Source organism: Moschus berezovskii, chromosome 8, assembly GCF_049115385.1.
Source record: "Moschus berezovskii isolate FMDL1 chromosome 8, NW_MosBer_1.0, whole genome shotgun sequence".
Classification (NCBI taxonomy): domain Eukaryota; kingdom Metazoa; phylum Chordata; class Mammalia; order Artiodactyla; family Moschidae; genus Moschus; species Moschus berezovskii.
In genome coordinates, this window is record NC_142467.1 from 67636061 (window position 1) to 67663001 (window position 26941).

Here is a 26941-nt window from a genome sequence, read left to right on the forward strand (position 1 = left end):
TCAGTCCCTCCAATGAACATCCAGGATTGATCTCCTCTAGAATGGACTGGTGGGATCTCCTTGCAGTATAAGGGACTCTCAAGAGTCTTCTCCAACACCACAGTTCAAAACCATCGATTCTTCGGCGATCAGCTTTCTTCACAGTCCAACTCTCACATCCATACATGACCACGGGAAAAACCATTGCCTTGACTAGACGGACCTTGGTTGGCAAAGTAATGTCTCTGCTTTTTAATATACTATCAAGGTTGGTCATAACTTTCCTTCCAAGGAGCAAGCGTCTTTTAATTTCATGGCTGCAATCAGCATCTGCAGTGATTTTGGAGCCCAAAAAAATAAAGTCTGACACTGTTTCCACTGTTTTTCCATCTATTTCTCATGAAGTGATGGGACCAGATGCCGTGATCTTTGTTTTCTGAATGTTGAGCTTCAAGCCAACCTTTTCACTTTCCTCTTTCACTTTCATCAAGAGGCTTTTGAGTTTCTCTTCACTTTCTGCCATAAGGGTAGTGTCATCTGCATATATGAGAGACAACACTAAATTTTAACAAATGTTTAATCTATATACACTTAAGGACCTAAAAGTAAATTCTGTTTTTCCATATTTTTTACATTTACCAGAAGTAAAACTTTTCTTTAAAAGTCAAAAACTTAAGAAATAATTGTATCTAGGCTGAATAGATAAAATGGGTCTATGTGAAACGCAAATTTTCAAAAGATAAATATATTTTACAGCGAAACGAAAATAGCTAAAAGGAATTATCAGAATTCTACACTTAGGAGCCCATCCTCCCACTAAGAGCCAAGAAATGGGGACAGGAGTTCTGCGGATACTGTGAATTAGGAAAACAGACATCTTTGTTCTATTCCAGACAGACGGACGGTGATGGTGGAACTCTTACTACTTATACCTCTTGTACATCACTACCTCATGATATGTCAAACATGGGGAGAATATACTGTATCTTGATTAAGGTGGTGATTGAATCTTTTGTGGTTTCGTGAGTGTATACATGTGTTAAAATTCATCAAATTCATATGGTTTAAACCTGTGCATTTTGTTGTTAGTAAATTATATTTCATCTTTTAAAAACACTACATACAAAGACCTAGCACAGTGTCTGACACTCAATACATGTAGTTGCTTTAAAAAATAAATAAAAGAAGCGAAGATTTACTAAGCACATGTCATGCCATGCTCAGTCACTTCAGTCATATCCAACTCTTTGAGACCCCATGGACCATAGCTTGCCAGACTCCTCTGTCCATGGGACTTTTCAGGCAAGAATACTGGAGTGGGTTGCCATGCTTGCACAAATTCTTTACTGCTGAGTCACCCAGGAAGCCCAGTAGTGCTGTTTGGGTCAGTTTAAAATTCTCCAGAAATGTATTGTCTGTGATATTTTACAATGTGTTATAATTACCTAAGATTCAGTTGTGCATATAAGAAATATCTCACTTTCTTAAAAGAAAACCTCAAACATCTCTGTCTGTACATAATGAAAAGTAATATATATTGTTTTCTCTTTATCTCTATTTTTAAGTTTTTCCACAATGAAAATACATCTTTTGTGTTTTAATAATTGGGGCTTCCCTGGTGGCTCAGAGGTTAAAGCGTCTGCCTCCAATGCGGAATTCGATCCCTGGGTCAAGGAGATCCCCTGGAGAAGGAGATGGTAACCCACTCCAGTATTCTTGCCTCGAGAATCCCATGGATGGAGAAGCCTGGTAGGCTACAGTCCACAGGGTCGCAAAGAGTCGGACACGACTGAGCGGCTGAACGGAATGAAACGGAAAGGCAGGAGAGGTGTGGTTTCAAGACTTGAGCTCTAACTAGGATAAACTCATTTTTGCCTCAGGACGCACATGGCACAAAAGCTGCATGTAGAGGGGATAGGCAGCCAGGGACATTCGATGAATGGGATTATGTCTGAAAGAAATATTAGATCATCATTCCAAACATCATACGAACTTTAATAAATTAACTATCATATATCTGACCTCACAATTGAAATATCTGGATTTAAGGCACAGAAGTTTATCATCCTTACCAGAAAAGGGAGATCTGAGATGATGATTTTTTTTTTTTTGCTATATGACATTTCTAAATGTTTGGCCACTTGTAGGTCTCTGTAAAACACTGTTACCTCTCCTACCACTATCTACATGTGAAAATTTTACATGGAAAGATCTTATCAAGAGGTCCTGTTATGGGGTATACAGCTTTTGTTTTTTCTGCTCAGCATTCATTCCTTAAAGTACTCCTCTGATCTTCCTCATTCTGGAGACTGCTAACCATGGGATCCTTACCCTGACCAGAGGGATGGGCACATCTCAGTAAGAAGCCAAGCAGACTCCTACCAGGGAACTTCACTGTTGATATTAAGCACAAAGGGGGTTGGACCTGATCATCACCTAAAGAGGTGGCACACGTGTTTCTATGACTAAGATCTGGACTTTCTGGTTCAAGGCTTCACAAGGCTGGGTGTGTATTTCCTACTTCTAAATTATGAGCTAGAATAAGCTATTAATAAATTATTGGTTTACTTAGCCAAAGTTTTATTTTGTGTTTCTTGCAATGGAATCCTGAAAGATTTAGGGAATTCCTTCTGTATTATCTCAAAATACAGTCACCCCTCTGTATCCTCAGGGAACTGGTTCTCTGAGGACACTTCCCTGCTTCCCCCCACCCCCCCAAAAAAATCTGTAGATGCTTAAGTAGTTTATACAAACTTGTATAGCATTTGCATAAAACCTATACACAGCCTCCCATATACTTTAAATCATTTCTAGATTACTTAAAATAGCTAACACGATGTAAATGCTATGTGAAGAGTTGCCAGTGCAAATTCAAGTTTTGCTTTTGGGAACTTTCTGGGATTTGTTTTCCCCCAAATATTTGTGTTCTATGGTTGACTCCATGGATGCCCAAACTACAGATAAAGAGGGCTGACTATAAACAAAACTGGCGAGAAGGGAAGAAAGGTTGTGTAATGGAACTCAGGGTACTGGGCCTTGGATAAATCACTTAATAAAAATGTCTGAGTTTCAGTCCCCCAATTTGTAAAATGGGGATCCTTTGGAGGCAAGACACAGAATCTCCACTTGAACGATCTGAATCACAAAAGCGATTTACTGAAGGAAGGCTGTGATAACCAAAAGAATCAAAGGAAAAGACAATCAAGTCTAGGTAGGTCTTTTTCTGTCTCTCTTCTCTATTTCTCTTAGCATATCAACTTCAGTCTCTCCTAAACCAGCAAAAAGTCAATTTTCATTCCAATTCCAAAGAAGGGCAATGTCAAGGAATTTTTATGATACAATTAATTCATTTGACATTCTAACAAGGACATGCTCAAAATCCTTCAAGCTAGGCTTCAGCAGGATGGTCAACTGAGAACTTCCAGATGTACAAGCTGGGTTTTGAAGAGGCAGAGGAACAAGACATCAAATTGTCAACATTTGTTGGATCACGGAGAAAGCAAAGGACTTCCAGGAAAACATCTACTTCTGCTTCATTGACTACGCTAAAGCCTTGGACTGTGTGGATCATAACAAACTGTGGAAAATTCTTAAAGAGATGAGAATATCAGAGCATCTTACCTGTTAGAAATGGACATGGAACAATGGGCTGGTTCAAAATTGGGAAAGGAATACATCTAGACTGTATATTGTCACCCTGCTTATTTAACTGCTATGCAGGGTACATCATGTGAAATGCCAGGCTGGATGAATCATAAGCTGAAGTCAAAATGGCCTGGAGAAATAGCAATAACCTCAGATATGCAGACCATACTACCCTAATGGCAGAAAATGAAGAGGAACTAAAGAGTCTCTTAATAAAGGTGAAAGAGGAGAGTGAAAAGCACACTAAAAACTCAACATTCAAAAAACTAAAACCATGGCATCTGGTCCCATCACCTCATAGCAAATAGAAGGGGGAAAAGCAGAAGCAGTGACAGATTTTATTTTCTTGGGCTTCAAAATCACTGCAGATGTTGACTGCAGCCATGAAATTAAAAGATGCTTGCTCCTTGGAAGGAAAGCTACGACAAACCTAGACAGTGTGCTAAAAAGCAGAGACATTACTTTGCTCAGAAAGGTCCATATAGCCAAAGCTATGGTTTTTCCAGTACTCATGTACAGATGTGGAGAGTTGGGCCATAAAGAAGACTGAGTGCCAAAGAATTCTTCATTTTGAATTGTGGTGCTGAAAAAGACTCTTTAGAGTCTTGGACTGCAACCCAGTCAATCCTAAAGGAAATCAACCCTGAGTATTCATCGGAAGGGCTGTTGCTGAAGCTGAACCTCTAACACTTTGACCACCTGATGAGAAGAACTGACTCATTGGAAAAAACCCTGATGATGAGAAAAGACTGAAGGCAAAAGGAAGAGGAGGCAGAGGATAAGATGGTTAGGTAGCATCACTGACTCAAGGGACTTGAATCTGAGCAAACTCTGGGAGATGGTAGAGGACAGAGGAGCCTGGCATGCTACAGTCCATGAGGTCACAAAGAATCAGACATGACTTAGCAGCTGAAGAACAACAACAAACCAGCAAATCCTGGACTCACAAGCACACAGCTTTATATCACAGTAAGGCACTGCATCAAGGCCCAAGGATTTAGTTTTCAAGCCCTCTTGGAAAGTGGAAATAATCAAGGAATGTAGCTCTTACCCCTTTCCAGAGGGCCTTAGGCACCACTCTCACCCCCAAACCCAGAGGTGAATGGAATTCTTTTTTTTTTTTTTTTTAAGAAAAGAGCTTTTTCATTTGGAGAACCAGAGTTTCATATCCAACAGAGGCCCAAATGCCTTTCCACCAGTCCCCTTGTATGATCATTCCCCTTTACAAAACAAATCGTCTCCTTTTCTGAACCTCTCCCTTACTTAGCCAAGTTAGTCAAATTCTCTTGTCTGACTGGAAGGAGAAGAGCTCTTTTTGTTGTATGCAAAAGCATATTAGGAAGAACCCACATTTGATTTTGTAACAGGGTCCAATCTTAAAACACTAAAATTTCCTGAATATTTACAATAACTAGTTGTAAAGCATAATGAAAGGGCAAAAAACTTAAAAGTGTATCCATTCTTTCCCTTCTTCTCATCCTGGTGGAGCTAGTTTCCATTGTGGTTAGTCTCACAGTCTTGTGAAAACACTTTCACCAACTTCTGGTGCTAGATCAGCTATATATTGTATGGGACCCAGGGCAAAATTAAAATGTGCACTGTTCAAAAGTTATTAAGAATTTAAGGACTTCCCTGGTAGTCCAATAGTTAAGAATCTGCCTGCCAATGCGAGGGACACAGGTTCCATCCCCGGTTCGGGAGATTCCACATACCATGGTGCAACTAGGCCCATGTACCACAACTGGAGAAAGCCCACTTACAGCAGTGAAGACCCAGTGCAGCCAAAATATAAATATATAATTTTTTTTTCAAAGTTTCGAGACAGCAAAAGCAGAGCATTAACCCAAGTGTGGCATTTTTCTAAGGACAGGGCCCTGTGAACTGTATAGTTTGCCTGTTCATGTTCTGCACTCAGCTCTCTAACCACAGATGCTTACCATCAGGGCAGGAAACAACCATCCTGGCCAAAACCAACTCAGTTCAGAGAGATGCAAATCTCTCTCCAGCACATGACTTTTACATCCATCTTTTCCCATGTGTTACATAACTGGAAGACATTTGACAGAAGCTTTCCTAAAGTAAAAGAATAGTCTGCTTAAGTCTTGGTATTCATTTTTAAATTTTTTAAATTGAATTATAGTTGATACACAAGATTACATGTTACAGGTGTACAGTATAGTGATTCACAAATTTCAAAGGTTATATTCCATTTGTATTTACAAGTATTTACTATATTCCCCATGTTGTATAATATATTCTTGTAGCTTATCTTATACATAATAGTTTGTGTCTCTTAATGCCCTACCTCTATCTTGCCCATTCTTCCCTCCTTTCCTCCTAAAGTATTCATTCCTGCCAATAGAAATTACTTGCAGCTTTCACAAGAGTTTTAAATTTTTTTTTCAGCTCCTACCCATTAAGGTTTACAATATTTAGTGTCTGAATTTTAGCCTGGGCCCTATGGACAAAGTTGAGAGGCTCACAAGTCCATGGGCCTCAGTGGGAAAGAGCTACACTTGCCTGGTCTTACCATTGAAAAAGCAAGATATTATTGTATTGTGTGTGTTTGCATCTGTGCCCTATGTCTAGATGCTTTTAATTAGCTCTTGTAGGTTTTCCAGGTATGCAAACCAAATCACAAAAAATGCCATGTGCTTCCTCCTTTCTGTTTGTTATATCTTGTCCTGTCTCTTGACATTTCACATTTACTAGAGTGCAATTTCTTTTAAAATTAACCAACAAATCGGAATTCCCTGGCACTCTGGGGACTCCATGCTTTCACTGCCAAGGGCCTGGATTTTCCTTTTTTCCTTAAGATTTATTTATTTGTTTGGCTATGTTAGGTCTTAGTTTCAGCATGTGAGATAGTTTTTGGTTGTGTGATGCAAACTCTTAGCTGTGGCGTGTGGGATCTAGTTCCCTGACCAAACTCGGGCTCCCTGCACTGGAAGTCTTAGCCACTGGACCACCAGAGGAGTCCAGGGAGTTCAAGGGTCTGGGTTTGCCCCCTGGTCAGGAAACTAAGGTCCTGCAAGCTGCATGGCACAGCCATGAGTAAATAAATAAATATTTAGCTGACAAATACATCTTAATATTTCTTTGTGGGAGACTTGAAAGTTTGAGAATAAAGTTCATCTAGAAAAATAAATGCCTAGGAGCAATAAAGAAAATTGAGGAAAAGGAGATTTATTTGGGAGGGACTGGCCCTACCAGATATCAAGATAGTCTATAAAATTATTGAAATTAAAGACATACAAATACTGGGACAAATAAATCTTTGGAAGAAAATAGAATATCCAAATAAATTAAACTTGTACCTATTTAGTTATAAGGGAGTGGCAAGTCAACTCAATAAAGAAGTGATAAATTATGTAGTAAATGGTGTTTCAAAAGGTAAAAATTAGTGTTAAAAATATAACCATAATTGTAATGGAAGAAATACAATAAAATACAAAATACATTTTAAATAATTTGGGGATTCTAAGCATGAGCCAAATCTAGGAACCATAAAGAAAAAGACTTAATGCCTGTGTAACAGGAATTCACTGGGGATCCAGTGGTTAGGACTTGGTGTTTTCACTGTGGTGGCCTGGGTTCAACCTCTGGTCGAGAAACTAAAATTCTGCAAATAGCATGATGTGGCCAGAAAAAAAGAAAAGACAACAGACAAAATAGGAAAAAATTAGTAAAATATAAAACAAAAGTTTTAAATAGTCAAAGTTTCTACAAATAAGTGTTAAAAAGATAAAAACCCAATAGAAAAATAAAAGTTGAACAATTTATGAAAGAAATACAGTCTTCAATGATCAGATGAAAGACACTTAAATTCATCAATAATACCTCATATTACCTTATTAGGTAGACAGAAGTTTAAAATTTGACCATTCTTAGCTCTGGTGAGGAAGCAGGTTTGAGTACTACCTATTTAAGGAGCAATAGGTATAAATCTACTCATCTTACAGAAACATGGGTTAATGCTAGAAAAATCTATTCGTTTCATTTTTGTAGTAAATAATCTAATTATTCAACAATAGGGTACTGACTGGATAAATTGAGGAATATCCATGTAATCCATAGAACATAATACATAAAAAGAATGACCTGGATCTGCAGGTGCTGATATGGGAAAAGATGTCCATAAATACAGTGAGGAATGAACAAAGAAAAAGAACGAAGCTGAAGAACAGACCAGAGAGTAAGATTCCACGTTTTAAAGAACAAGATGTGCACAAAGGTTGCATGATGTCATTTTTAGTAACTCTCAATGAAACATCACTCCTTGCCGCCTTACCCTGAGTTATTTTTCTTCAGAGTATTTATGCTCTTTGGACATTGTGTTTGTTTATTGTCTGTAGAAAGCTCCATGTGTACAAAGATTTTGTTCAGTGCTCTGCCTTCAGTTCTTAAAACGTTTTAGGTGTTCAAGAAATATTAATTGAAAAAAGAATGGAAACTTAGAAATACACATACGTATATATGTATTTCAAAAAGTTATGTATGGGGACTTCCATGTTGACCCAGCGGTTAAGAATCCGGATTTCAACGCAGGGGACTCGCATTTTATCCTTAGTTGGAGATCCAACTAGTCCGTCCTAAAGGAAATCACACCTGAATATTCATTGGAAGGACTGATGCTGAAGCTGAAACTCCAATACTTTGGCCACCTGATGCAAAGAACTGACTCATTTGAAAAGACCCTGATGCTGGGAAAGATTGAAGGCAGGAGGAGAAGGGGATGATGGAGGATGAGATGGTTGGATGGCATCACTGACTCAATGAACATGAGCTTGAGTAAACTCCAGGAGTTGGTGATGGACAGAGAGGCCTAACGTGCTGCAGTCCATGGGGCTGCAAAGAGTTGGACATGACTGAGCAACTGAACTGAACTGGGGAACTAAGATCCTACATGCCTGGAAGCAACTAAGTCAGAACTTTGCAACTACTGAGCCCTAGTGCGGCAACTATAGAGTCCGTGTACTGCCACTAAAGATCCTACATGATGCAACTATCACCCAATGCAGTCTAATTAATTAATTGAAAAGGTATGTGTGTTTCAAACACCGTGGATTTAAGGGAATAAATTTCCATGATCTGATACTAAATGCTAAAATATCCTTAAATAATTAATATTTGTATAATCTTTTTCTAGTTGACAAAGCAGTTTTACCTGTATAACCTTCTAACATCACTATGAAATTAGTAAAAATATTATATTATGTACGTAACATAAGTAATTAACATATATGTATACTTCATAGTTTGCTAAAGTCACTCTTTCTTTAATCATTTTATTTATTTATTTAGTTTCGTCTGGGCTGGATCTTCATTGTTATCCATGAGCTTTCTCCAGTTGCAGCGAGCAGGGGCTTCTCTCGTTGCAGAACACAGGCTCTACGGCACTCGGGCTTCAGTAGCTGGGGCAAACAGGCTCCAAAGTTGCAGCTCCTAGGCTCTGAGCACAGGCTCAATAGTTGCAGCACTGTGGAATCTTCTCACATCAGGAATCAAACCCGTGTCTCCTGCAGTGTGGCATGTGGATTCTTTACCACTGAGCCACCAGGGAAGCGCCAGTCTTTTTCAACTGATAGTCAATCTTGTTCAACTTATTCCTTTAAACTTTGCTATCCAGACTACTTCTAGTTTCTGAAAACTGCAGTGGGGCTTTCCTGGTGACTCATACTGTAAAGAATCTGCCTGTAATGAGAGGGACCTGGGTTTGATCCCTGGGTGGGGAAGATCCCCTGGAGAAGGGAATGGTTACCCAGTCCAGTATTCTTGCCTGGAGAATTTAATGAACAGAGGAGCCTGGTGGGCTACAATTCATAAGGTCCCAAAAGAGTCAGACGCAACTGAGCGATTAACTTTATTTGTTCATGTATATAAAAATGGATTTGTATATAAACATGGATAGATACCTCATTCTACAATGTTCTTCCCTGCTTCTCCAAGCAATATACGTGGACTCGTCCTTCAAAACCCTTGTTCAGACTAGTCAATTGGCCTCATTCCTCTCCCTCATACTATAGACTATGCAGGAAACACAACACACCAGGCCCCAACCCACTATTGCCCCGAAAGCTGCTCCAGAGCCTAGCCAGGACCACTGGCTCCGCCCACGCCTTCGCCCTTCTGGGCTCGAAGTCCCCGCCCACTTCTAGGAGTTTCCCAAAACCCAGCGCGGCCGTCGGCAGCCGCGCTAAGATGGCGACTCCCATGCATCGTCTCATAGCCCGGAGACAAGCGTAAGTTCGGGCCGGAGTTGGGCGGCGGGGCGGGCTGGGGGCGGAGAGAAGCGCGTCAGCGGGCTATTGAGCGATGCCGGGAAGCGGGGTCGGTGTCGGATCCTCAGCTTGGCCTGGCGGAGGGTGGCCGTTTTTCTTACAAGTAGCCTGCCCACAAGGGGCTCGGGCCGGGGCGAGAAGTTTGATGTCTGTGCACTAGCGATTTCGTGGAAGACGGCTGCGTAAGGCCACTGGGCGGGACCTAGGGGTGACTGAAGAGAGTCTCGCGTTTGGTTCCCGCGAAGGGGACGTCCAGGAATTGGTTACTAAGTGATTTATGCCGATTTGCCCAAGCCAGCCGGTGGGCAGCGGTGGGCGCACCCCACGAGTGACCAGGCGAAGCTTGTAGCCCGCATCCAACACCCCCTACTCTCGCCGACGTAAACCTTCAGCTTCCTGTTCAGCCTCCAGGCCAGCTGGCTTTTCCTGCCCCTTTGTAATCGCCTTACCTAGGAACAGCTTGACTTTTCATCCAAGCTATCTTCTCACATTCTGCCATTCATTCCCTAACAGATATTAATGTGTGCATTACCTATCGCTCTGTTTGGGTGTAAGAAAGTGTTCAAGACAGAATATCTGCTTTCAGGAAGCTTAAATTCTGTTGGTGGAAAGAGTCGATAAACTAAACATTTTAAGTAAATGCAGTTGGATAGTAAGAACTTTGAAGGAAATGAGATGGTGGGGAAAGACAACGGTCCAGGTTAGGTTGGTTGAACTGGAAAGCATCTCTGAAGAGGTGGGGTTTGAACAGAGATGGAAGGTGTGAGAAAGGAGTCAGTCGTGAGAGGACTGGGGGAAAGAGCATCCAGAACAGCATAATTAACTTGAGACAGGAGAGAACTTAGTTTCTAAGAAATGAACAATGTCCATTGTGATGCCTAATGAACGAGAGAAGGGCACAAGAGATTTGCTGTGAACAAATAATGCAGGAGTTCCTGTCATATGCCCCTTGCTTGTACAACCTTTTTTTTCCCTTCTACCAGTCTGCACAGTTCAGTTCAGTTCAATTCTTTTTAGGTATTCATGTCTATTTTATGACAAATAAAGAAAACATGGTAAGATGATGAAAGAAAACAGAAAAAGGAAAATGAAAGGCATTTATTGATACATATTCAAGGATTAAGAAAAGAAGAAAGTGGTGCTGGAGAAGACTCTTGAGAGTCCCTTGGACTGCAAGGAGATCCAACCAGTCCATTCTAAAGGAGATCAATCCTGGGTGCTCATTGGAAGGACTGGTGCTAAAGCTGAAACTCCAATACTTTGGCCACCTCATGCGACGAGTTGACTCACTGGAAAAGACTGATGCTGGGAAGGATTGGGGGTGGGAGGAAAAGGGGACGACAGAGAATGAAATGGCTGGATGGCATCACCAACTCAATGGACATGAGTTTGAGTGAACTCCGGGAGTTGGTGATGGACAGGGAGGCCTGGCGTGCTGTGATTCATGGGGTCGCAAAGAGTCGGACACGACTGAGCGACTGAACTGATCTGAACTGAATTGAATCTGCACACCAAAACAACATTCACCACTTATTTACTCTCAGCTTTTCATGCCATCACTGTTTGCCTGTTTATAATACGTCACTCAGTCTGTTCCAGTGTGTATATTTATACTCCTTTTTGTATTTACAGTTTTTTATTCTAAGAGTCCTGATCCTTTTCTTCTCTCTTTGATCAGACTCTGCCTCTCATGCTGGATGAAAACAGTTCCTTGATCATAAAGACTTAGGGAATCAGAGTGAAGTAGTAGTATTCTTGGTGGAGGAAGAAGGCTTTTCCAAGATGGTTCTGAGATCTAGAATGGAGTAACAGTTCTACTTAAATAGATATCAACTTAAATGGTGTTACCAGGGTCTAATGTCTCTCAGGTTTGCTCTTTTGGATGTTGGTTCCATACTTGGATAGATCACGCCTTTTGTCCTAAAATGGCTGAAGTATCTAGAGTCCTTTATATCCTCTCAGCATCAAGTTGATAGCATCTGATTGTCTAGATTCACACAGTCAAAGGCTTTGGCATAGTCAATGAAGCAGAAATAGGTGTTATTCTGGAACTCTCTTGCTTTCTCCATGATCCAGCGGATGTTGGCAATTTGGTCTCTGGTTCCTCTGCCTTTTCTAAAACCTGCTTGAACATCTGGGAGTTCACGGTTCACATATTGCTGAAGCCTGGCTTGGAGAATTTTGAGCATGACTTTACTGGCATGTGAGATGAGTGCAGTTGTGCGGTAGTTTGAGCATTCTTTGGCATTGCCTTTCTTTGGGATTGGAATGAAGACTGACCTTTTCCAGTCCTGTGGTCACTGCTGAGTTTTCCAAATTTGCTGGCATATTGAGTGCAGCACTTTCACAGCATCATCTTTCAAGATTTGAAATAGCTCAACTGGAATTCCATCACCTCCACTAGCTTTGTTCGTAGTGATGCTTTCTAAGGCCCACTTGACTTCACATTCCAAGATGTCTGGCTCTAGGTCAGTGATCACGTTATCGTGACTATCTTGGTCATGAAGATCTTTTTTGTACAGTTCTGTGTATTCCTGCCACCTCTTCTTAATATCTTCTGTTTCTGTTAGGTCCATACCATTTCTATCCTTTATCGAGCCTATCTTTGCATGAAATGTTCCCTTGGAATCTCTAATCTTCTTGAAAAGATCTCTTGTTTTTGCTATTCTGTTGTTTTCCTCTATTTCTTTGCATTGATCGCTAAGGAAGGCTTTCTTATCTCTCCTTGCTATTCTTTGGAACTCTGCATTCAGATGCTTATATCTTTCCCTTTCTCCTTTGCTTTTCGGTCTCTTCTTTTCACAGCTATTTGTAAAGCCTCCTCAGACAGCCATTTTGCTTTTTTGCATTTCTTTTCCACGGGGGTGGTCTTGGTCCCTGTCTCCTGTACAATGTCACGAACTTCCGTCCAGAGTTCATCAGGCACTCTATCTATCAGATCTAGTCCCTTAAATCTATTTCTCACTTCCACTGTATAATCATAAGGGATTTGATTTAGGTCATATCCGAATGGTCTAGTGGTTTTCCCTACTTTCTTCAATTTAAGTCTGAATTTGGCAATAAGGAGTTCATGATCTGAGCCACAGTCAGCTCCTGGTCTTGTTTTTGCTAACTGTATACAGCTTCTCCATCTTTGGCTGCAAAGAATATAATCAATCTGATTTCGGTGTTGACCATCTGGTGATGTCCATGTGTAGAGTCTTTTCTTGTGTTGTTGGAAGAGGGAGTTTGCTATGACCAGTGTGTTCTCTTGACGAAACTCTATTAGCCTTTGCCCTGCTTCATTCCGTGCTCCAAGACCAAATTTGCCTGTTACTCCAGGTGTTTCTTGACTTCCTACTTTTGCATTCTATTAGAATGCAAATAGAAAACATCTATTTCTGCTTCATTGACTATGCCAAAGCCTTTGACTGTGTGGATCACAATAAACTGTGGAACATTCTGAAAGAGATGGGAATACCAGACCACCTGACCTGTCTCTTGAGAAACCTGTATGCAGGTCAGGAAGCAACAGTCAGAACTGTACATGGAACAACAGACTGGTTCCAAATAGGAAAAGGAGTACGTCAAGGCTGTATATTGTCACCTTGCTTATTTAACTTATATGCAGAGTACATCATGAGGAACGCTGGGCTGGAAGAAGCACAAGCTGAAATCAAGATTGCTGGGAGAAATATCAATAACCTCAGATATGCAGATGACATCACCCTTATGGCAGAAAGTGAAGAGGAACTAAAAAGCCTCTTGATGAAAGTGAAAGAGGAGAGTGAAAAGGTTGGCTTGAAGCTCAACATTCAGAAAACAAAGATCATGGCATCTGGTCCCATCACTTCATGGGAAATAGATGGAAAAACAGTGGAAACAGTGTCAGACTTTATTTTTTTGGGCTCCAAAATCACTACGGATGCTGAGTGCAGCCATGAAATTAAAAGACGCTTACTCCTTGGAAGGAAAGTTATGACCAACCTAGATAGTATATTAAAAAGCAGAGACATTACTTTGCCAACAAAGGTCTGTCTAGTCAAGGCTATGGTTTTTCCCGTGGTCATGTATGGATGTGAGAGTTGGACTGTGAAGAAAGCTGATCACCAAAGAATTGATGCTTTTTAACTGTGGTGTTGGAGAAGACTCTTGAGAGTCCCTTGGACTGCAAGGAGGTCCAACCAGTCCATTCTAAGGGAGATCAATCCTGGATGTTCATTGGAGGGACTGATGCTAAAGCTGAAACTGCAATACTTTGGCCACCTCATGCGATGAGTTGACTCACTGGAAAAGACTCTTATGCTGGGAAAGGTTGGGGGCGGGAGGAGAAGGGGAAGACAGAGAATGAGATGGCTGGATGGCATCACCGACTCTGTGGACATGAGTTTGAGTGAACTCCGGGAGTTGTTGATGGACAGGGAGGCCTGGCGTGCTGTGATTCATGGGGTCGCGGAGAGTCGGACACGACTGAGTGACTGAACTGAACTGAACTGATTGTCTAGATTGGATTACATGCCCTACCCTAAACCATGCCTGTGGGAATATGAAGTTCTGATTAATTTAGATCTCATTCTCTTCCCTTGTGGCTCAGCTGGTAAAGAATCTGCCTGCAACGCAGGAGACCCGGGTTCGATTCCTGGGTTGGGAAGATCCCCTGGAGAAGGGAAAGGCTACCCACTCCAGTATTCTGGCCAGGAGAATTCTATGGACTGTATAGTCCATGGGGTCCCAAAGAGTTGGACATGACTGAGAGACTTTCACTTTCTCTTCCCAGCATCATTGAATGGGTCTTTATAAACAATGGGTGGATAGGTCAGAGGAGGTGATGATGGCTAGATTGACTAAACCAAACAGTGTCCACTTTCGAAAGTAAGACTTTTAGTGCTTTTAGCATAAGTTTTAGAGTATCACAGAGTTAAACAAATGTTCCATTTCTTCAGTAGGCTTGTATTCGGTACGTGAGCTACATAGAAGTAAAAAGCAAAGCTTTAGGAGCTTCTGGTCTTACTAGGAAGAAAACATGGTGTGTAACAAAACCTGTCATGGTTACATGGTGTGTAACAAAACCTGTCATGGTTTAAAGGCTGTCAGGACAACTCCCAGGGAGTTGGAGACCAGGGGCCATTAGAGGCAAGGAGAGTGCAGGAAAATTTGGGGAATATTTTGGGAGAGAAAGTAAAAGAGGAGCTTTTGCTTTTTATTTTATATTCATCAAAAAGATTTGTTTATAAAGAGCAGATAGCGCTTCCATAAGAACAATTTTTAAGCTACAAGTTATGAGAAGTGAGAGAATACTATATTGACGTTGTTTCTAAAAGTTTTTGGACCAAAGGAGGAAAGGGTGGAAATTTGAACTTCCCATTCAGCAGATCTTTCTGGGACTTAACTCTGAATCAGATTTAACTCAAACACAATTGTATGCAGAATGACAAGAGTAGAACTGATGCCCAGGATACTTGAGGAGCGGGTATTAGAGCCCTAAGCCATTCTGAATGTGTTTCAGGCCCTTGACCCAGGTGATTTGGTCCCCAACGTAACAGAAAATTTCCAAGTGAAATGACTGTAGTGCTGCTGGTAATCTGAGGACCTCTGGCCAACAGGAGTGACATAAAGGACTAGAAGTAGGCAAATGTTGTTTTGATTTTCAAAGTGAGAAGGGTAGATTCCACAAACTAGACTTGTGAACTTGATATCCATTCCAGGCAAAATTCTGGCTGGATATATTAAATCTGTTCAGAAATAAAAGCCAAGTTCATCAGGTATCAAATCATTACAGATTGTTACCCTTATTGTCTTTTTTAGGTATTTGGATTTCAATAAGGCATCTTGGAAAGTCTCTCACAATATCCTTGTCAACAAAGCAGAACTATTAGGTACATCAGTTGAACATCATGAACTAAGAGTATCGTTTAATGGGTTTTAGTAAATATACAGAGGTATCCCATGGTGGCCTCTGTGGTATTCAGTTTGATCTTGTCAACAATTTTTATAAATGACTTGGATGAGGACACAGGTGTGTTTATCAAACCTGCAGTTAACACAAAGCTAAGAGGGGTGACTAATACAATGGATAACGGGATCCCAATCCAAAAAGGTCTTGACAGATGAACTCTATGTTGAGTCTAAAGAGAAGAAATTTAACAAGGGTAAAATTAAGTATTGTAGTAGTATTTTTTTATTTCAATTTCCAATTGTTCTTGCTAGTATATTGACTTTTGTATACTGACCTTATATCTTAACTATGACTTTATTAAACTTATTTATTAGTTTAATAATAAATGGAACTCTTAGGGATCCTCTAGATAGATAATCATTATTGATATTATATTTTTTGTTTATTTGATATTGATTTTTGTTGCATATTACCACATAGCCCTTCAGAAAGTTTCTGCAACTTACATACCAACATTTACAAATGTATATTTTACTACATTCAGAGTGCCCATTCTTCACCTTTGCTAACCATAGGCTTAAAGTTTTGCCAATCTGGCAGACATGTCTTAATATTTCAGGTATCAAAGAAGGTTGTTTCACATAAAAAGGCTGTACTGTTAAAAACACTTCCTTAAACCTTAGCTTAGGGTATGGAAAAAGTATGTTATTAAATAGGATATTCATTTGAAAAGAAATGCTTGCTGGTCTTGTTTATTTTGAAATTATATTTCTGTCTCAGCATTCTATATAGAAGATATAAGTATTTTTAAGAATGATTAGTTAGTAAATGTTTATCTATTTACTTATTTTTGGCTGTGCCTCATGGCATGTGGGATATTAACTCCCTGACCAGAGATCAAGTCTGTGCCCTCTGTCACAAAAACTTGGAGTTTTAACCACTGAACCATCGGAGAAGTCTCTAGTTAACGTTTAGAACATCAGAGGTGGGCTTCAGATATTAGTGAAAGTTCTGTTTATAACAACAAAAAACAAACTCCACAGTGCTGGCTGATAATATTTTTAATAGCTGAGATCCCAGGCTATAAATTTGTTACAATATTGGGAAAACAGACTGTAAGTAGGAGAAGAAGACTTTATTTCTTTGATTCTGAAAGGCTTCCATCCTCCTCCATAATTTCATTATTAGGAAATATTGGGAAAGATTTTGAAATGGATTTAAAAAAAAAAAGATTACTAGCTGAGTTGTCTAATCCCCTATCCTGGCTATGTGACCCTATCAGGACCTGTGCCTCATTGTCTTTGACCTATTTTAAAACTCTGTAAATTGTAGAAAAATCAAAGAGAAGATTCTTACCCATGCAAAGCAGTACAACTGATTCTTGCTCTGTGGCTGTTGACCAGTTTTTAACTATTAGTAAATTTGTTTCCTACATTCCTGATTGCCCATATATGTGTGTTGTTTGGATACTGTTCTAATCCAGTTCCAACATCTTACTGGTTCCTTTATTAATTAATGATTAAATAAAACCTTTGACATGTTTTCATTATATATTTGTATTAGAGTCATGATTTTACATTTTTTGCTAATTATCCTTTAATATTTTTGATTTTATCGTTTCTGGGATGCATATTACAATAGTTGTTGTTTAGTCGCTAAGTCATGTCTAACTCTTTTGTGACCCCATAGACTGTAGCCTACAAGGCTCCTCTGTCCATGGGATTTCCCAGGCAAGAAATACTGGAGTGGGTTACCATTTCCTTCTCCAGGGGGTCTTCCCGACACAGGAGTTGAACCCGTGTCTCTTGCTTGGCAAGCGAATTCTTTACCACTGAGCCACCTGGGAAGCCCTACATTACAGTGTGTGTGCTAAGTTGCTTCAGTCATATCCAACTCTTAACCACCATATGGACTGAAGGCTGTCAGGCTCCTCTGTCCATCGGATTCTCCAGGCAAGAATACTGGAATGGGTTTCCATGCCCTACTCCAGGGGATCTTTCCAACCCAAGGATCAAACCTGTGTGTCTTATGTCTCCTGCATTGGCAGGTGGATACTTTACCACTGGCACCACCTGTATATATTAAATGTTAGTGATTCTTTTTACCTGAAAAGTGGGCAACTTAATTTTAAGTCCATAAAGTCTTTTATTATAGAAAGCCTTAACAATTTGCTGTACTATTACATATTGAGATAAACTCTGAAGTTATAGTCATGGTACTGGCAGTTGTTTATGGAAATTTATGAACTATTACTAGGCAAAAAGCTGACTCTTCTTTATTATCTTTTAATACTACTGCTGGGTCTTAGTTCCTTACTTGAAACATTAATTTTTCACGTTAGGATTGGCTTCTTTTTGGACAAGTGCTAAAAATAAGTTTTTTTAATTAATTAATTTATTTATTTTTGGCTTCACTGGGTCTGCATTGCTGCATGTGGACTTTCTCTGGTTGCATTCAGCAGGGAAGGCTCTCTAGTTGTACGTGGATTTCTTATTGTGGTGGCTTCTCTTGTTGCAGAGCACGGGCTCTACGGCACTTGGGCTTCAGTAGTTGTGGTGTGTGGGCTCAGTAGTTGTAGCTGTTTAGTTGTCCCAAGACATGTGGATCTTCCCTGACAAGGGATCAAACTGTGTCCCCTGCATTGGTAGGCAGATTCTTAACCATTGGACCACCAGGGAAGTCCAAAATAAATTATTGTCAAAATTACAGAAGCTGGCCCACAATGTGAAAATTAATTAATGAAAAGCATACTATAAACAATATATGTTCTCTTAAACCCTTGCCTACTTTAACAGTCATTCATTTTACAAACATTTACTGAACACCAATTATGTGTTCTCCAGGGATAAAAAGGTGACCACTCTATGTCGAAATTAAAAGTCCAGCATCTCATCATGCACCCATGTTTGAGGAATTGCTAAGTATCATTAGTCCACATAGTTGATTAGCCTAATGTGTAGACTGATAGTCACAGCTCCCATTTGTGTATTACTTTATGCCAGATTCCTTGTTGATTGCTATACAAACATCCCAGTTTGTAGAATGAGGATATTGTTCTCAAACTCACTGGGTTGTCATGGGGATTAGATGTATTTATGCATAAGTAGTATTTAGCTAAATTCCTGACATACAGTAAGTATAAAACATGGTTATGGTCTTATCTAATTCTCACAATAATCTAGTGAAGTAGATATTGTCCCATTTTTTAGAATAAGAAACTGAAGTTCAAAAATCAGCTTTCTAAAAAGCCTAAAACTATGTAGTGAAAGAGCCAAGATTTTTCTAAAATTTTATTGTGCCCTGTAACACAATCTACAAAAAAGTTGAGACAACATAAATAGTCCTTAATAAATAGTTATAAAAAGAACATCCCAAGCTACAGTTATAAAGACAGTACAGGAACAAAAACTGAACTAGAGATCAGTGGAACAAAATAGAAAGCCCAGAGATAAACCCATGCACCTATGGACACCTTATCTTTGACAGAGGAGGCAAGAATATACAATGGAGAAAAAACAGTCTCTTCATAAGTGGTGCTGGGAAAACCGGACAACTGCTTGTAAAAGAATGAAATTAGAACATTTCCTAAAACCATACACAAACATAAACTCAAAATGGATTAAAGTCCAGAAACTATACCACTCTTAGAGGAGAGCATAGGCAAAACACTCTGATGTAAATCACAGCAATATCCTCTTTGACCCACCTCCTAGAATAATGGAAATACAAACAAAAATAAACAAGTGGGACCTAATTAAACTTAAAAGCTTTTGCATAGCAAAGAAAGCTATAAATGAGATGAAAAGACAACTCTTAGAATGGCAGGTAATAATTGCAAATGAAACAATTGACAAAAGATTAATCTCCAAAATATACAGTTCATGTAGCTTAATACCAGAAAACAAAGATCATGGCATCTGGTCCCATCACTTCATGGGAAATAGATGGAAAAACAGTGGAAACAGTGTCAGACTTTGTTTTTTTGGGCTCCAAAATCACTGCAGATGCTGATTGCAGCCATGAAATTAAAAGACGCTTACTCCTTGGAAGGAAAGTTATGATCAACCTTGATAATATATTAAAAAGCAGAGACATTACTTTGCCAACAAAGGTCCGTCTAGTCAAGGCTATGGTTTTTCCCGTGGTCATGTATGGGTGTGAGAGTTGGACTATGAAGAAAGCTGAGTGCGGAAGAATTGATGCTTTTGAACTGTGGTGTTGGAGAAGACTCTTGAGAGTCCCTTGTACCGCAAGGAGATCCAACCAGTCCATTCTAAGGGAGATCAATCCTGGGTGTTCATTGGAAGGACTGATGCTAAAGCTGAAACTGCAATACTTTGGCCACCTCATGCAACAAGTTGACTCACTGGAAAAGACTCTGATGCTGGGAAGGGTTGGGGGCGGGAGGAGAAGGGGACGACAGAGAATGAGATGGCTGGATGGCATCACCGACTCTGTGGACATGAGTTTGAGTGAACTCTGGGAGTTGTTGATGGACAGGGAGGCCTGGCGTGCTGTGACTCATGGGGTCGCAGAAAGTCGGACACGACTGAGCGACTGAACTGAACTGAACACCAGAAAAACAAACAACCCAATCAAAAAGTGGGAGGAAGACCTAAACAATCATTTCTTCAAAGAGAAGTTTACTGATCCCAGTATAAAACCTTTCTAAATTCATTTATGAAAAAGTTGGCTTAAAACTCAACATTCAGAAAACTAAATCCTGGCATCCGGTCCCATCACTTCATGGCAAATAGATGGGGAAAAAACAGAAACAGTAAGAGACTTTATTTTGTGGGGCTCCAAAATCATTGCAGATGGTAACTGCAGCCATGAAATCAAAAGACACTTGCTCCCTGGAAGAAAAGCTATGACCAACCTAGACAGCATATTAAAAAGCAGAGACATTACTTTGCCAACAAAGGTCCATGGGTCAAAGCTATGGTTTTTCCAGTAGTCATGTATGGATGTGAGAGTTGGACTATTAAGAAAGCTGAGCGCCGAAGAATTGATGCTTTTGAACTGTGGTGTTGGAGAAGACACTTGAGAGTCCCTTGGACTGCAAGGAGATCCAACCAGTCCATCCTAAAGGAAATCAGCCCTGAATACTCATTGGAAGGACTGATGCTGAAGCTGAAACTCCAATACTTTGGCCACCTGATTGGAAAACCTGACTCATTGGAAAAGACCTTATGTTGGGAAAGATTGAAGGCGGGAGGAGAAGGGGAGGACAGAGGATGAGATGGTTGGATGGTATCACCACGGCGATGGACATGAGTTTGAATAGGCTCCAGGAGTCAGTGCTGGACAGGGAAGCCTGGCGTGCTGCAGTCCATGGGATCGCAAAGAGTCAGACATGGCTGAGTGACTGAACTGAACTGAAACTCACTTATGAATTCTAATTATTAAAAAAATATTTGTGGACTTCCATGGCAGTCAGTGGTTAGGACTCTACACTCCCAATGCAAGGGGCACAAATTTCAATCCTAGGTTGGGGAACTAAGATCCCACATGCCACACAGCATGGCCAAAGAATAAAATAAAAATTTATCTATAGAGTCTTTTGGATTTGCAATGCACATGATACATCATCAGTAAGGAATGACAGGTTTATTTCTTCCTTTCCAATTCTTTTATCTGTTTTTCTCCATTTGTCAATCTTAATTCAATCTCAGGGATTGAGATTTTTCTTAGTCTCCTAGGTGACTAGAAGCTGGGCAGCACTTCATACACCATTGCTTTATTCTTAGGGTAAAGCTCTTCAGAGTCCTAACTCTGAATGCATAATTTGTCTCCCTTGCTTGTTATAAATGATGCTTGCTTCCTCTCCCAAGTTGGGAAAAGGCCCCAGGACAAGAGTTGAGTTAAATGTAGAGCTGACCACTCTGGGTTTCCCTCCTCTTCCATATCTTGGCTCGGTGATTCTTTAACCTCTTTGTTAGTTCTCTGATCCTTGAGCAGGTTGTTAAAAATGTTTTGGCTGTCTTTTCTAATTCTAAGCTGAAGAGTTGGTCTGAACTACCTAGTCTGCCCTTACTGGAATGGAAATGAGGAAACAAGATTTGAACTCAGTTCTGTCTAACTCTAAGGTCCAAGCTCTTAACCACTTACTATATTACCTAGTGATTAAATCTAACAAATAATTTAAAGTGTAAAATGATGTTTATTTTTGAATTGTACCTTAAACATAAACATCATTTTATGCTTATACTGTTTATGTTTCTCACAGCAGAAAATGTCAAGGCAAAAATTTAAGGCCTGTATTCTTATTTTTTATCCTGTAGAGAAGCAAATAAGCAACATGTAAGATGTCAGAAATGCTTGGAATTTGGACATTGGACTTATGAATGCACAGGAAAAAGAAAGTACCTACATAGGCCTTCAAGAACAGCAGAACTAAAGAAAGCTTTAAAAGAAAAAGAAAACAGATTATTATTACAGCAAAGGTAAGGTTATATATGGTGTCCAAAGGAATATTTATTTTTATTTATAAAATTTTTTAAGGGACTAAATATCTTATGATGGTTATCCAGATTTAGATTATAAATACTAGCTAATGTTTAATGAGTATTACTGGTGCAAGGCACCATGCTAAGCTCTTTACAAGACCCAGCACAACCAAAATAAAATTATTTTTAAAAACTTATTTCAAAAAGTATATTTTAATGATACATCATTATATGACTTGTGGAATTTATTTAGCATGGGAAGAATTCAAAGAACTAAGTGACATTGCTATACTGTCTACCTATTCAGGTTAAGAAACTTTCTCAGGGTTAAATCTGTAAAAATTAAATACAGGAATTAACTTGATACTGAATTCTGTCATAGTTAAGCAGTAAGATCGATGGATATAAAAACTAGAAAAAAAAAAACTGATGTCTTTAAAAGATACAGTTCCAGTAGAATATTTTATGTATGTGTGTGTGTTAGTTGCTCAGTCGTGTCCAACTCTTTGTGATCCCATCTACTGTAGCCCGCCAGGCTCCTCTGCCCATGTAATTCTCTAAGCAAGAATACTGGAGTGGTTAGCCATTCCATAATAGTTACTAAAATTTATAATATATTTTACATTGTTTTAATCAATTTGCATAGTAGTAGTGATGATGGTAATTCAACTCAGAATTTTTAAGCACTTTTAAAACTTTATAATCACATGTAATTAAAAGATATAATTTCAAGTTATGTTATGTCTGTGTTTTTATTGCAGAGAAATATAAGTGGTCACTAAAATTTTCAGGCATAAAAAAATATTAGGATACATTCTGTGAGGAAAGGAAAATAAAAACACAGGTTCAAAGAGAAAAAGGGATAATGTAAAAGTACCAATTGTTAAAGATAAGCTTGTTCATATTTTTTAAAATTAATTACGATAGGTATCAAATTTTGTGATATTTACAATTATCAAAATGATATAACAATTTTTTAAATGTCAATATTTTATATATAATATGCCAGAGTTTATACCCTCTGCAAATATTGAAACTTAGGATAGAAAAAAGATGAGGAGAAAAACATAATTTTTTAAAATTCATTTATTAGGAATGTAAGCAAAAAATTATAAGAGTTATGAATAATTTCATTTCAACGTCTACTTTTGTTTTTCTAGTTGTATTACATAAGTATCTTGATCTTAAAGAATACATACAACTACATGAATTTTAGTTTTGGCTCTGTTACATAGACTGCTTAATTATTTTGGTTCAGTGATAAAATTATGGAAGTGTGTGAATTTTAGTGATCTTGAATTCTTGTGGTGTGACTTAACAAATCTACTTCTACCATTTATTTTAATTGCAAAAATGACAATTCTTCAGTAAGTAATTCCATCGTGTAAAACAACTTTACGTAAATACATATTTATATTTGAAGATCTGGGAAATAAGGATGGAAGCATTATCTAGGATATGCAGAGAAGTTTAGAATATAAAAATGTTAAATTTATAGAACAGTGTAGAGTAATAGAAGTAATTCTGTAATTTGAAAACCTGATTTAGCAGGCATGTTGTTTGGCAGCTATATAGCAGCAAGCCATTTGTGTATTTAAAATCACTCAGACATCACCAGACTTTTTTCTTTATAAATAATGAGGGAGCATAATCTTAAAGTATTAAGTCTCTGGTTTTAAAACTGAACATTTGGAGGACATGCAGAAAAACAAATGGTTTGGAAGGTTTTTTTGTTTGTTTTTAAAATTTTTTGCCTGTGTCTAGTGGCATGTGGGATCTTAGTTCCCTGGCAAAGAATAGAACCCACGCCCCCTGCAGTGGAAGCCCAGAGTCTTAACTACTAGACCGCCAGGGAAGTCTCAAGAAATGAGGCTTTTTAATTTTTATTGGAGTATAGTTAATTTGGGCTTCCCTGGTAGCTCACAGTGGTAAAGAATCTGCCTGCCAATGCAGGAAACTTGAGTTCCATCCCTGGGTTGGGAAGATCCTCTGCAGAAGGAAATGGCAATCCACTCCAGTATTCTTACCTGGGAAATCCCATGGATAGAGGAGCCTGGTGGGCTATAGTCCATGGGTTCGCAAAAGAGTCAGATACAACTTAGTGACAAAGAACAACAATTGTTGATTTACAATGTTGTGTTAATTTTAAGTGTACACCAAAATGAATCATTTAAGAAAAATTTTTTAATTAACAGTTGCTTTTCTTTTTATCTAGAAAACCAAATTATAAATTACAATTGTTCAGCTATTATTTGCTTTGTTCTGTTGTTCACAAAGCAGTTGATTTAGCTGTGTCAACTTAAGTTCACAATTAAAAAAGAAGCAAATTAGTATATTTGCTCACCTTAACTATTAACTTGCCTGAGACAGTTGATAGCATCTGTCTTAAGAGCTAGTTAATTTAACTGCATGTACCACACATGCGTGCTCAGTTGTGTCCGATTCTTTGGGACCCTATGGCCAGTAGCCCACCAGGCTCCTCTGCTCATGGGATTTTTCAAGCAAGAATACTGGAGTAGGTTGCTATTTCTTCCTCTAGGGGATCTTCCCAACCCAGGGATTGAACCCACATCTCTGTGTCTCCTACATTGGCATGCAGATTCTTTACCACTGAGCCACCTGAGTAGCTCATGCATGTACCATATACACCTGCAGCAGGAAACTTTTCTCTTGGTTATAATAAGAAACACTGGACTCTCAGTACATGTTACAAAAGACAAAGTGTTTCTCCAGTGTAAAACAGTTTTGGGGATATCAGAAGGGTTTGTCTGAGCTGTTTATAATCACTATTAACAAGAGCTCCTCCCCCTTTCCCTATTGCTTATCAGCATTGGAGAAGCTAATGTAGAAAGAAAGACCAAGAAGAAAAGGTATGTGTGGCTTTAATGTTACATTGGTAATATATAATAATAGTTGGAGGGATAGGGTGGTTGATTTTAAAATAATAGCTACAAAATTTGAATCTGAAGTCTCTCGTTTGCGATTCATGATTAAACATCATCTTGTTTTCTGATACCTTCCTCTGTTTACTTGTCTGGAGTTTCTTCCTTTGTTTCTCCTTTTTCTCCAACTTTCCAGGGTTGTTATACCTGAAAATAGTAATTTCTCTTGTCTTAGATTAGGAAATGTTATTAGAAATTATTGGTAAGAAATTATTGGCCAGCTATAGCTTGTCTAAAGTAGTTAAGGTTATGAAACATTTACCACTGTACATGAGGTTTAAATAAACCCAGTTGTTAAACTGCAACTGTATTCTAACATTCACTTTGAAACATAATATAGTATGTTCACTTTTCTCAAATTCCATCCAAGAGATTTAAAGACCTCTGGTTGGAGTGAAAGGGTGGGCACGTTAGGGTTACTAACAGTTAGGCAATCCATAAAGCATCAAATCTAGTGATACCATACTGGCAAAGCTTCAGTATAGGTATATAAATGCATAACACTCAAGTGAAATTGCTTTTAAACATTCTATTCAATGTTGGCTTCTCATGCATATAATTGTCTAATAGGTCTAAGAGTGTAACCAGTTCCAGTAGCAATAGCAGCGACAGTTCAGCCAGTGAGTCTTCATCAGAGAGTGAAGAGACGTCTGCCTCATCTTCATCAGAGGACAGTGACTCTGATGAAAGCTCCTCCAGTTCATCATCTTCCGCTTCCTCCACAAGCTCCTCCTCATCCTCTGATTCAGACTCAGATTCCAGCTCTTCCAGTAGTAGCAGCACCAGCACAGATAGTAGTTCTGATGATGAACCACCAAAGAAGAAGAAAAAGAAATAGAATTGCTCCATCCATATTGGACTAATGGACTGAAAACATTAATGTGATTCTCAGAAGGGAATTCAGAATGTGTTATGGCCAAATAGGTTAACTGGCCAACATTTCTAGAGTTCAGAAGTTTCTAAATGTTTTACATTGTAAGAGCATAAAAAGTATTAATAATGGATTATATATATATATATAAAGACTTTTTTATTTTAGGGGTGAATCTTGTTTTTCTTTTTTATCTTTAAAATATATCTCTAAAATTAATCAAAGTTGAAATCTAGTAAATCTGTTTTCGTGATGAAACCTATCTTTTCTCCCTGTGAAATAAATGCTGTATTCTGTTCCATGTTAGTGCTGTGTATCAGACATTTTTCAGGATAAAGCATCATCATATCTGGCAGTGAATTTCTAATGCTTCTGGCTGTATATTATTATGTAAGATTTAATACATTAGAAGCTTAGGAGTTTTCCTACTGTTACTAAATGTGCTCTATTTTTGTGTTTATGTTCAGAAAGTTGTTCTGACTTCTTGTCCTAAATGAAAAGTTCAAGAAACCTATTAATAAATTTATACCTTTTGGATGGTACACGTTTCAGATTACTGTGTTTTATCATTCATTTTCTTCTGGTTCTTAGAGTTACTCTTTTCTGAGGAAAATTATTCTAGAGGAACTTAGAAAAGAACAAAAATTCTGAAACTACACAGGAGTCTAGTCTTGTGCCTTTGGATAAATTCAATGTGTCAGAAAAGAAAACAGTCATTAAAAAAGCCTTCTTATGTAAAAGGGATATAAATACTTTTGTGTGTCAATATGCTATAAAAGATACCATTCAAAGGGGTAGGAGGAAGAGATGTAATTTTTACAGAAAATTAGAGTGATGTTGGCTGCCTTTTACTAAATTTTTTTATAGTTTTCATAAACATTGCCTTTTACCATTTTGCA

The 26941-nt window shown here is 38.8% G+C and overlaps 1 protein-coding gene across 1 annotated transcript; it reads left to right on the forward strand.

The window, feature by feature from the left end:
• The first annotated feature begins 9795 nt into the window (after positions 1-9795).
• On the forward strand, positions 9796-26584 carry ZCCHC10 (zinc finger CCHC-type containing 10). Its single transcript, XM_055430771.2, has 4 exons — positions 9796-9866; positions 22065-22226; positions 25058-25099; positions 25742-26584. The coding sequence occupies exons 1-4, from the start codon at positions 9826-9828 to the stop codon at positions 26007-26009; spliced, it is 513 nt and encodes a 170-aa protein (XP_055286746.1). The 5' UTR covers positions 9796-9825; the 3' UTR covers positions 26010-26584.
• The last annotated feature ends 357 nt before the right edge of the window (positions 26585-26941 follow it).

Coding starts and splice junctions, on each gene's coding strand:
- ZCCHC10 (XM_055430771.2), top strand. CDS start 9,826: ATGGCGACTCCCATGCATCGTCTCATAGCCCGGAGACAAGC. Junction 9,867..22,064: donor CTCATAGCCCGGAGACAAGC/GTAAGTTCGGGC, acceptor TTTATCCTGTAG/AGAAGCAAATAAGCAACATG. Junction 25,100..25,741: donor AGAAAGACCAAGAAGAAAAG/GTATGTGTGGCT, acceptor ATTGTCTAATAG/GTCTAAGAGTGTAACCAGTT.